This window comes from Pongo abelii, chromosome 14 (genome assembly GCF_028885655.2).
Source record: "Pongo abelii isolate AG06213 chromosome 14, NHGRI_mPonAbe1-v2.0_pri, whole genome shotgun sequence".
Taxonomy (NCBI): Eukaryota; Metazoa; Chordata; class Mammalia; order Primates; family Hominidae; genus Pongo; species Pongo abelii.
In genome coordinates, this window is record NC_071999.2 from 42,619,227 (window position 1) to 42,631,646 (window position 12,420).

The 12,420-nt window shown below is 35.9% G+C and overlaps 1 protein-coding gene across 6 annotated transcripts in view; it reads right to left on the reverse strand.

Moving 5' to 3' along the window:
* Nucleotides 1-3,339: 3,339 nt before the first annotated feature.
* Nucleotides 3,340-12,420, reverse strand: part of TRPC4 (transient receptor potential cation channel subfamily C member 4) — a 239,561-nt gene continuing 230,480 nt past the window's right edge. For all 6 annotated transcript variants that reach the window (XM_009248583.4, XM_009248584.4, XM_054528932.2 and 3 more), the window contains 3 exons: nucleotides 5,950-5,991; nucleotides 5,732-5,821; nucleotides 3,340-4,308 (listed from right to left, as the gene is read on the reverse strand). In XM_009248583.4, the coding sequence (XP_009246858.1) occupies nucleotides 3,586-4,308; nucleotides 5,732-5,821; nucleotides 5,950-5,991 (855 nt within the window). In that variant the 3' untranslated portion in view covers nucleotides 3,340-3,585. The remainder of the gene's footprint in view (nucleotides 4,309-5,731; nucleotides 5,822-5,949; nucleotides 5,992-12,420) is intronic.

A 12,420-nucleotide genomic window follows, 5' to 3' on the forward strand; every position in this document is an offset into this window, starting at 1 on the left:
AGTTTTAAGGACACTGAGCATGGAAGGCAGCTGTATACACCGTAGAAGACAGCTAAAAATACAATGCACAAGGACTAAGAATGGACAGATTTCAAAACTTGGTGGACTCTCTTCAATAAACAGCCGTGAGACTGGATAGTCATTTACTCAGCTAAATCCCAGAGTTATTAAGGATTATTGAATGTTAGAAGACTATATTCTTATGCCATTGTTACTTATGTTTCCTCCACCTTTGCTAGAAAATTGCCTTTGCTTCTTTGAGAATAGCATGGTGAGTCTACTATCCTTGACTTTTCATCAATTTGTTTGATCACTAAAGTATTTCAAGTTGCTGTCTACGTCAAGGCAAGAAAGTGAGTATGTTTTTGCATTAGTTTAATTGCCATCCAGTAAATAGAGTAACTAATTTAAGAAAATTTGATATACAAATATTCAACTCATGAAACTGATACATTTTGAGGATGTTTAGCACTTTGAAAAATTACTCATGATTTTAGAAAATAATTCACCACCATTTTAAAAAATATAGCCAATTTCCTTACTGAAGTTAATATAGATTTATTTGCACAGAAATTTTAAGGAAAACCTTTATTACAAATAATGAGGTACATCTTTATAGCATACTTTCTTATAAATGGGACTTCCAAAATATAATTGTGATAAACAAAGTGTTTTAAACTTACCTGCTAGTCTATTAAACTGAATTTTCAACACACTCCTTCACCCAACTCAGACACAAAATTTAAGAAAAATAGATTTTTTTAAGATTAAGAGAGTATGAAAAATGAGAAACATTATTTATGTAAATGAAGGTGATTTCAAACTTCTCTGTAGCATTTAGAAATTTCTGTGGATAGGAATATGAATAGAAATGAACACCCTGAAGTACTCACTTACAAACCTCAAAGAAACAATATTTCTTTGCTTGCTATCCTGCTGTTGTTTGACTTTTCTTATTTTATCCCTACTCCTTATCTTCATTAATGCTACATAATATCACTACGTATTTAGAATAGCATTCAATTCTAGTGATATTAGTAATGTCGGGTACTAATAATATCCAGCACTTTGTTCATACTCATAAACACATCTGTCAGCAACATCTGGGGGTTGTTAGAATCATCCTTTCTAGGACACTGAAAAGGAGGGTCTTACTTGCTCCAAATACATTCCTCTATTACCATCATGTTCCCCTATAAAATGTCAGCACCTTAACCCCTGATGTAAATAAGCTACTGGGGGAAAAAAGGTTTTGTTGCTTGTACTGTTGTTGGTGTTAATTGACGGAACAGAGAGAATTTGAAATTAAATTCTGGTGAAGTATGTAAAATGGTGATATATAGTGTCCTTACTTTGGGAAAAAACAAAACAAAACAACAATGCACAGGAGAGGCAAAAAGAAATTAATAGAAAATATCCCAAATATTAACAATAGGCCTACAATTTCTCTACTACTATAGGGATGATTTAGAAAAAAATGAGTATTTCAGTAGCCCCAGGATTTGCTCTGAGTCCTAATATACTTGAAATAAAGGTGTTCTTGAAACAATAAATACATTCATTTAGGCTTGTGTTTCTCTAAATCTTTCTGGCCCATTCCTAAATCCCCAAAAACCAGATTTAGGAGTGAATAGGGGCTTAGTGCTCCTGGCTTTTCTGAAAATTAAAATCTAATATTTCAAATTGATTTCTGAGATCACATACTAAATATGTTTTTAAAATCTACTAACCTTAATGTAATTTAGTCTAAAGAATCAAATACAGCACATTTTATAATTTGCACATTTCTCTTGCTTTAGAAGAAGGGACTCTTATGAAGCATACCAAACTCATTCTCTCTCAAGGTATAGGACTTCAGAAGTGGCAATGGTAACCCCTGTATATGCATGTTTTATAACTTGCTCTTTTTATGTTCTGAAAGGCAGTGCAATGCAGTGGTGAAGGGAATGGCTCTGATGGACACATCACAGCTCCACCACGAGCTGTATTACCTTAGCCAGTTAGTGCTGGTCTCAGTTTCATCATCTGTAAAAGGGGGATAAAAACAGGAGCTACTTCAGAGGGCTGTTAAGAGCAGTACATATATGTTAATAGGTGTATAGGAATAGAACAGAGGCTGGCATTGTTATTGCTGTTATTCCTTATTTTTGATGTTTGGTAACGAGAAACTGAGTGCCATAACATTATGCAGTTTGGGGCCAGTGAGAAATCATATGCAATTTCTGAGGTTCACAGAGTAATTTTTGAAATAAAATGAACTTAGCATTTTTCTATTTATTTGAAATAAGTGCTAATTTTATGTGGTGAAGAAACTTCCCATAGTGGCTTAAATAGGCACAAGCAATGTAAAATTTAAGCTTTAAGTTTCTAGTACCAATTTTATGTAAATTGCGAACACTTTCCTTGTAATAGTTCAGTGAATTATTATAAGCTAAATTACCTTGCAAACAATAGAAAGAAAAACAAGACATAAGAATGTTTTTCCTATAGGTAAAACTGTATATCTATATTTGCTGATAAAATTAATAATGATTTTTGAGTGATTTTAATTTTAAAGAAATATATAAAAATTACTGGTGAAAAGAGGAGACTGCTAGTTTTTTTTGTATTTCTTTTGAATTGATTACAATATTGCATTGATTGAAAATACTGGAATTCAACTTTACTTAGGTTTAGATTGTTAGAATAAGTTCATTTTCATTTGGATATTATTAGTATGTAATCATCTTGCTTGTTTAAGATGCTTACAATATTATGGTTTATTATTTTTTTCTATAGCTGAGAAATCTTGCCATATTTTTGAAATTCAGTTATTCATAAAGACTCATATTTACACTGATAAGCAGTTGAATCTGAACTGGGTAATTAAAAAAAACCGGAGGGGCGAGTTTTTTTTCTGACAAAATGTCATTAAAAATCATCAGTCATCAAAATGTATTAAGACAAACACTTCTTTTACTTACTGAAAGGAAACCCTGGAACAACCTAAAACACTACAAAGTTTTTCTGAATTTGAGGGAGTTTAGACATGACTCCATGAGAAGAAGACTTGTTTGCTTTAATTGCATACAATAATTATTTACATGTCATTAAGAAATAATTTGGTAATATTTGTGTTTTAAAGCCAAACTGTAGGACTAGGTGAACAGTCCTTGGTGAGTAACCCTCTCTAGAGACCCTAAAAAATTATGAAAAGCTATAATATTTCAGCCACATTGGTTTTTGCATATAAAAATATCTATTTTAGGAGTCAACTACCACATGAAATAAATTGCATTTGTTTTAATTGAAAAAGATAGCTAAAATGTTTCTGTGGGTTATTGCAACAGTACAAGAATACAAGGTGCATTTATTTATTAACAAAAACAATTGTAAGACAAATTGTGAAAGCAAAAGCAGGCTACAAAACAAAAAGGTTTTTGATTGCCTTTGCCTTATTTAAACATGTTACAGGTTAATATGCCACAGATGATAAACGCTATAAAGTGTAAGTTAGCATTTGCTAATACAATTTAAACATTTTCCCCCACCCAGAGCACTACGGAAAATACGTATGTGTATGGTAAACGCTTCCTCCTTCAAGTATCACAATCTTGTGGTCACATAATCTTCGTGGGTGACTGTGTCTGGGAGGTTTAGATCATAGTCTATACTAGAGTCCTCTTCTTTTGCATGTTTCTCCTTTGGTATTATAGGAACCGTGTCCTCCACCACCACCTTCTCTGACTTGAATGGACACACTCTCTTTCCTACCTGTAACCCCAGTGTGTCCGTATTCCTTTCTCTATGATCTACTAACACACATTGTTCACTGAGACCGGGAATGCTCAGGTCACCCCGTGAAGCTAATCCTCGAGATTCCAGTTGAATATTTCTCTCAAGTGGTCCTGCAGCCTGTTGACGAGCAACTTCTTCTGAAACAGAGAAGATTTGGTTTGCATTTTGCTCAGCAGCGTTTTGTTTTGATCGTCTATGAAACAACCCAAAGTTTTTGATATCGGTCACAAAATTCACTTTTCTCTGCTTCTCCCGGGGTGGCTCTTGCACCACCAGGGCAGAGCCATTGCTTATGTTATGTCTTTCAGAGGCAATTGCTGCTGATCTCGGATGAATCAGGGTGGTTAAATCAAAAAGGCTGAAATTCTTTTTCTTGTCCTTGCTATTACCTTCGTTATCACTCTTTTCATCTGAGTCTGCCGAATTTGAAGACTCCTTCGAGGCATTTGCAGATTGTATTGTGGAAAGTTTGCTTCCTCTTAGTAATCCCAGGACTTCAAAGCGGAAACTAGAAATGTCTTGCTTTAGTTCCTACGTAGAATTTAAAATGAAAAATTCGGTTATGACTTAAACATTTGGAAACATAATTTTCTCGTCTCATATATGGGTCAGAAATGTTTTCACTCCCTTTTAAAAACAAGGATTCTACTCTACTGTGGTTCTATTTAGAATTCCCAGTTCTCTCACGGATGCTTGATGTCATTTTGATGTCGACGAATTTCCTTATTGGAATTGGGAAGGACACTTCCTAAGGCTGATGCAAAAGGAAACATGAGTTATCTTTGCCACCAGCGTGCAGCTGAGTATATTGGGTTTCCCGGGGACTACAGTTTCGAAGACTTCCTCTCCAAATTATTCATCTGCTGCCAAGTTACCTCACTGTCTCTGGGGTGTATTTTATGAGATTTTTAATATTGGCACATTTTTCTGTCCAAAGGGATATCTGAAAATTAAGTGGAGCCTAATTTAAGAGTTGGTAGTTACTTGCAGTTGTCTACTGTCTTAAAGAGGACCTTCCCCCTACATCTGGGTCAGCCTCTACATCCTAGGAATTTCTTTGGATCTAACAACATTTCTTAGACTCATCCTTTTCCCTTGTCTTTTGGGACAACTGAATTCTCAGTCTTACCCTGATGGCAGCCTTCTTGGTGGCTTCCTGCCCCAACCTATCTCCTAAAGCAACATGAATCATTTAATATTATAATTTGAACTTTATGGCTGTAAAGAAAATCTGGGCTTCTAGCTAGTTTTCAACCTGCACTTTAAGTTTTGTAATTTCTCTGTCTTCTTACCTAATTCACTACTTCATTCTCACATTCAAGCCTGCTATTTTCTATGTTAAATATCTCCTTTAGATTTTTTTAAATTTGTTTGTTTGTTTTGGCCTATAAGATCTTTTTGATCTTAATCATTCTTCCAAAATCTGTAAACACTCACTCAATAATTTTAAACTAAATTATTTTAAACATGTGATTCAAGCATATAATATTTCACACATTTTACTTATTTCCTCTTACACAATTTAAAAACTATCAAGGAGAAAGTTTATAAGTGTATTAGTTACAACTAAACTCAAACCTTAAATTCACTGCTATCAAAGTTTTTCAGAACACACAAAGTTTTTGTTGTTGTTAGTGTGTTAGTAAATGTTTCGGATTTAAAAATCAGGCTGAAATTTCAGAAACAGAAGCTCACTCTGGGATCAGGTAAGTCAGAATGCCATTAAGCACTAGGCTTTTCTCTGTATGTTTGAAAACAATTTATTTTGAGAAGAAATTTCACCACTTGCTTTTCTTTTATTTTTACAGCTCTGTAGGGTTTCAGTTGAAAAATCAGAAGGCACACAGGTTTGCTGGAACACACAGCTGCATTTTCAGCTCTGATTTTAAATGTGCTCTATCTGGATCCATATTCTGCACAATCTGCCTCTTGTGATGAAGATGAAAATCATTACCTTAAAGTTCTCTTCGGTCAGGCCTTCTTCAGTTTTAGCATCTCTAATCATTGCAGCAACGTATCGCTTCACCAGGTTCCTCATAACTTCCTGAGGCATTTTAGAACAAGAGTATTGATACTCAATGAGTAAATAAATTTCCTCCTGAGTCAGTTCTGAAGGGGGGACTGCATTTTATTTTAATGAAAATGTCAAGACATAGTACAAGGACAACTTACTTGGTATTGGTGATGTCTTCTCAAGTTATCAGCAGCTCGCCTCTGAAAAGGAAAAGGACATTCCTTTCTGGTTATACTCTTATATTACTATTCTAAAAAATAATTTATTTTTTTAATCAATAATGTTTTTATTCTCATTTCTTCAAAGTGGGAGTTTTACTAGTCAATGGACAATGGCTAAAGAGTGCTGCACGTGAATCAAAAGAATGAGTGAACAAGAGTGTGTAATCTATATGACATTTGAAACACAGAATAAGTTAACAATGACAGAACTGTTGTTCTCATACAGGACACAGGATGATGGAAAATTAGTTAATTAGAGTTAATATACACTCAAAATCAATGGAATGATGCTAAGAGAAAGAGATAGGACATATCAAATAAAAATTTAAAAGTCTTCATAAATATTAACATAGCAAGATTAAGAAGTTAGTTAGGTTGTGTACCAGGTAATCAGAAACCTCGTTAGTCACTGAACTCTCCAATATTAATTTCAATCATATATACAGTAAGAGGAGATTCCTGTTTAAATAGATGGCTGGATTTAACAGAATAAATAAATAAAGGATTCTGTTGAAACACAGCATTTATTAACTCATTTAAAAAATTAAATGGTGAGTCCCAGCTCATATTTTGAAGGCATCAGAATGGTTTGAGAGCAGAGGTGGGGTAAGCACAGGGCAGTAATTTGGGATTGTAGAATAGAGAGATGAGTGTTTAATGATTGAAAAAAAGCCCATTACGAGTTGAGTGAAATAATAAATGACATTAAAGTTATATATTTGCAGATTCTCAAGTATTCTAAAGATATTAGAAAAAAACCCTACATAATCCCAATTGTATGTATGTTGAATAAACATCAGCATTGATTCTTCAGGAAGAAAACTGGCCAAAATAATATAAAATAAAAATATCTCTATAATAAAAGAATTAATTTGGTAAATTGTGAGAAAGCAAAAGGGATAATATATCTTGGTTTTAAAATGAGGCTTTTGATCTTGTTCCTTAATAAATAATCATAGGCTGATAAAATATAATATTGAAAGGAGCTGTGCCTGCATCACTGTGAAATGATAATTTAAATATTAAACAATTTAAAAGAAACTCTTTTCTTCTCTTCAGAGAAATAGAAGAAAATGCTATTTTCACTGGCCATAAGGATGCATCTGTCTTTCATGATTAGTAGTGACTTGTAGGAACAGATGAGACAATGCTTAGGTTCCTAAAGGTCACTAATTATTTTGACTATCATTCACTTTTGCATGAGAAATACATTTTGAGAAAAACATTTAAAATAGGATTAAGCTATTAATTTAAAAACTCAGAAATTTGAAACAACACAAATGTACAGAGCAGCTTGAAAAATATGCCATGGGAATTTTATGGCTGGGCCACCAGATGGAGGTGTCTGACTCATATTGAGACATAGCTCAGCTGAAACCTAAGACAAACAGCACTTCTAAAAGGAAACACACAGTCTCCTAGATCTCCTTAAATTTACTTAAAGTAAACTAAAATACTAAAGTGAGTTGTGCATCAATTTCTTTAACATTCTCACCATAAATATTATAACAGAGATCTGATTTTCATTATTTAAGTAGCTAGAAAGTCTTAATTTAATATAGAAAAAATTTATTCTACTTAAGTTTTATTGTTTTGGGGTTCTATAACATTTCACTACTGTGTTTTAGAATCCTATCCTTCTAAAATCCAATAAGGAAATTTTCAGCAGAGAGCAGTTAGAAGTCAGGATTTAACTTTAAATTTCTTTAACATCAAACTACAATTGAGGATGACAGAATCAGAAAATTATGAGTAATAAGTGAAAATTATCATGATACATTTTAGTATTAAAATGAGTACAAACTGTCTTTCCTTCAGTAGAATCTTACTCATCCAAAGTCAAAAATTTTTAATACAAATATAAAAAGGTCAAAGACTACATTATAAACGATAATTCTAGGTTAATTTTCTTGGGAAAAAATTTAAAAAATCAAAATAGCTTGTCAAAAAGAGAGAGGAACACTAAAAATGTTCACTATGGTACCTTTCAGGTGTTATTCAGTTTCTGCAGTCCAGGTTTAAGACTAAGTTAATGCAATTCATTGTTTTTGCCAACCAATTATTTTCCACAATTACGTGGTAATACCACAAAATTATTTTGTAGTTTCATGAAATTTTATCAGGCAATGAACTTCAACATCCTGGCTAGAAAAATAGGGATGGATGAAGTTAACTGTCTTCTGAACCTAAAATTCAAAATGAATGCAGTGCACTCACCAAATAATTAATGCTAAATTATGCAGCTGATAGAACTCTCATCTGTTTAATCTCTGTTTCCCTGATTAGCATGACAGAATAGGCTGTTTAGTGATCATTACCATTATGCCCTTCCAGTTCCTACTTTCTGGGAGAAAGTGTGGTGTGATATTAAGAACATGGTCCCAGGGGTTGCACCTGGGTTTGAAGCTGACTGTGCCTAGTCAGGGAGTTTAACTCTGACACCCTCCCTCTTCCCTGATTTTTTATTTTGCAGGGTGAAGATAAACTCCATGGGTAATTTTGAAGATTAAATGAGCTAAGAGATTTATGGCATCTGTTGCTAACTAATGTTAGTTCTTGTCCTCTTTGCATTTTTTTCCTTTTTGATTAATAATGTGATTTAATAGCCTTTTAAAAATCTGATTCTCAAAGCTTGTGCATAGTAGGACACATACTATGATTACCTCTGAGAAAGTAAAATAATATACTTAGATTTAACTGTGTCCCTTTGCATGATTTTGATGGCAATTCATGCTTGTGGAGCATTTCCTTCAGCTAAATCGTTAGATGCCTTCAGCTTTGGCAGTAGAGAGGTTTAGAGGTAGGAAACTTGCATGTAAGTGATAGAGTAAGAGAATAGTTCTGGTAAATTTGGATAGATGTGACCCAGACTCTGCAGGCAGTCATCTTTGGAGAAGCCCAAAAGTTTTATGAACTTTTCGGCATGACATTGAATTTTTGCTATGACCCTAATGAGACAGCCATATGTGAGCATTGATACAGAAACTCCGAGGAAAATTCAGAGGTCATAGCAAAAGGGAAGGCGGGCTAGGGGTTCCTGCCCAGCGGACCTGTGGAATTTACCTCCTACAACATGTTGCTACTGAAGAGCCACTCTGATGTGGCATCTCATTTGGTCGAGTTACAGAGCAGAGTCTCCAGGCCTGGGGACGGGAGTTCCACCTTTGCCTTTGTCTCTGGCTGAGCTCAGGGATATTTCTCTTCAGGGACTCAGGATGATTTTCATGGGTTGAGGCAAGGAGAAGCCTACTTCTAGGGAATGCAAGATATTGGGGAAGCTGGTTGTCTACCTCAGATCTCAGTTTTTTCAGTGTAGGAACCGTGAGTTGGGAGAAATTGTTTACACTCTTGGTGCCAGGCAGATTGAAGAGAAGGGCATCCTGGATATGGAAATACGATTCTTTTTTTTTTTTTTGAGATGGAGTCTCGCTCTGTCACCAGTCTGGAGTGCAATGATCTCGGCACACTGTAACCTCCGTCTCCCAGGTTCAAGCCATTCCCTTGTCTCAGCCTCCTGAGTAGCTAGGATTACAGGTGCATGGCACCACGCCTGGCTAACTTTTGTATTTTTAATAGAGATGGGGGTTTCACCATGTAGGTCAGGCTGGTCTGGAACTCCTGACCTTGTGACTTGCCTGCCTCAATCTCCCAAAGCGCTGAGATTACAGGTGTGAGCCACAGTGACTGGCCAGAAATACGATTCTTTTATCATGTTCTAGGAGTTTTTCATTTCTCTGTGACCCCTAGAATAGGCTTTGCCTCCTATCTGAGTCCTGGGATATTTCTGGTGATAATCCTGGCACTGTATATTTGGGTTTGGTTTTCCATGGTGGGGAGTAAAGCCAGCTTGTCTCAAGGCTCCATTTTGGAATTAGAACTCTCTTATCTTGTAGGGCTAATTTAAGGTACATTTATTAAATGACTACATGTGTATGGCAGTGGAGTGCAAGAAACCAGAGATGAATAAAGCACACTTTTGCCCTTAAATGGCTTATAGTCCAAAAGGTGGATTGCTAAGATCATGAAAGACTACACACGAAGGCAAATACAAAAGAAAACACGGGAAGTGCTGTAAGTGTGTTATTTGAGTACAAGGGAGAAGGAGGTAATACTGTGCGAAGGAAAGAAGCCGTAACAGCCCTCTTATAGAGAATGGGGTATTAGATGGGACATGAAGGAATCATAGGATTTGGACAAGGGGATGTGCACAGGTGTTCTAGACTATTGGAATAGGATGAGCAAATATGCTAGGGTTAGAAACTGAGAGGCACATTATGGAGACTTCTGGCAGGATAGTTGCAAAGTCTTTGCTACTGGGAATGTACAGATTAGATTGTAGTGGGAAGTTAGCATGGACTCTTAATGTAGAATTTCAGATAGCACATGAATCCAGTGGTTACTAGGCACCTGGGGATTTTGACTAGTGGAGTGACATGTGATGAAAGTGTGATTTCATTGATAGTCATCTAGCAGCAGCACCAAGTGGGAATGAGACTTCCTAGCTTCTGGTGGTGGCTGTTAATCCTTGGAGTTCTTTGGCTCGCAGGTGCCTATCTGCAATCTCACATGGTGTTTTTCTTGGGTCTCAGTCTTCACATGGCCATGTTCTTACAAGGACCCTATTCTAGTATAATCTCGCCTTAACTAAGTATGTCTGCAATGATCCTATTTCCAAATAAGGTCACAATCTATGTATAGGGGATTAGGACTTCAACCTATCTCTTTTGAAGGGGCACACAATTCAACTCATAATATATGTACTCTTTGCAATAAACATCACAATAATTTTTGGCAATTAGTGACACCATTGAATATTATACAATAGAGCTACCATCAATTATATTTAGGACATTCATATCCTTTTTTTGTTGGGTAAAGATCAGCTGAACTTCAAAGGGATTTGTTACCTTAAGAGAAGATATTTTTTTCTTATAATTATCACTGGAAATGACTGAGAACAGGAGAAATGAACAATTTGTGATTAAAGTAATATAATGAAAGCCATTTCATTTAAAAATACCTAAGTGGGTATTTAGCTTTAATACCTAAGAAAATGGGTATTTAATTTTCTTTCAAGCCATTTGCATGTTAAACTTTGACAGAGTAATCTGCATTAACTGTGTTCTCTAATTTTACTAAAAATAATAACTTAGGTAGAATTATAGCATGGTAGACCTGTGTTAGGAATAAAGGATTTCTCAGTCAATGAGCTCAAGTGTACAATATCACATAGAAATTTCTGGAACTTGTGGCCGGGCGCGGTGGTTCATGCCTGTAATTTGAGCACTTTGGGAGGCTGAGGAGGGTGGACCACGAGGTCAGGAGCTCAAGACCATCCTGGCTAACACAGTGAAACCCCGTCTCTACTAAAAATACACAAAAAAAATAGCCAGGTGTAGTGGCGGGCGCCTGTGGTCCCAGCTACTCAGGAGGCTGAGGTGGGAGAATGGCATGAACCCGGGAGGTGGAGCCTGCAGTGAGTGGAGATCGCGCCACCGCATTCCAGCCTGGGCAACAGAGGGAGATTCCATCTCAAAAAAAAAAAAAAAAAAGAAAAAAAAAGAAAGAAATTTCTGGAACTTGCAACTTGCATTTTGCAGCTTTTTTTTTTTTAAAACTAGATTGGTTGTGAGTTGTGTTTAAGACAGAAAAAAATGGATTTTATGACAAATCAAGGACTTTTCTTCCTTAACGGAGTGTCTAGGAAAAATATTTTGGAAGAAGTGCTCCTTAAGTTGGCACTTTTCTTCGCAAACTACATCAGAAGTCACTAGACTGTATGTGGAATATTCCTTGGCAAGGTAGCTTTCAAGGAGAAGATGAGGGCATACCTGTTGCCACATTAGCATAATTCACAGTTTGCAGGTTCCTCCTGATTTGTTAGGGCAAGACAATGGCAGTGTTTGGATCAGAGAACTCATGTTAAAAAGAAAGACCATATAGTGAGAAACTTCTGCTGCTGCAAGGAAACTCCGGAATTTCAACAGAAGTGTCAGGTTCCTTTAGAGCAGGGAAGATTTTGCAGCTAGAAAAGAGAGGTCTCTGGAGAGTGAGCTGTGACATTTTCTCACTCTTATCTCCGGTTCTCTCCAGGTCCACTATGTGGAATGTCACGCTCACTTCATGTAGCTAGTCCCTGCTGTCAATTTTCAGTGCCGTTTTCTCTCATTTCCACTCTGGTTTTGGTCTAGCAGTGAATTTTAAGCTCGTGAATTATGCCTTTTAGTCTTTGCTTTGCTCCTTGAATTCCTTAAGCCATGCAGCTTGCTGTGTTCTTCTCCTTTCACGAAAACTAAAAAGGCAAGGGGGCATTCCGGGATGTGATCCCTTTACAAAAAATTGCAGTTTGGCTTCTTTGCAGATGGATCTACATATTGTTCTCTATAAACAGTCTTTCTGCACCCTTAT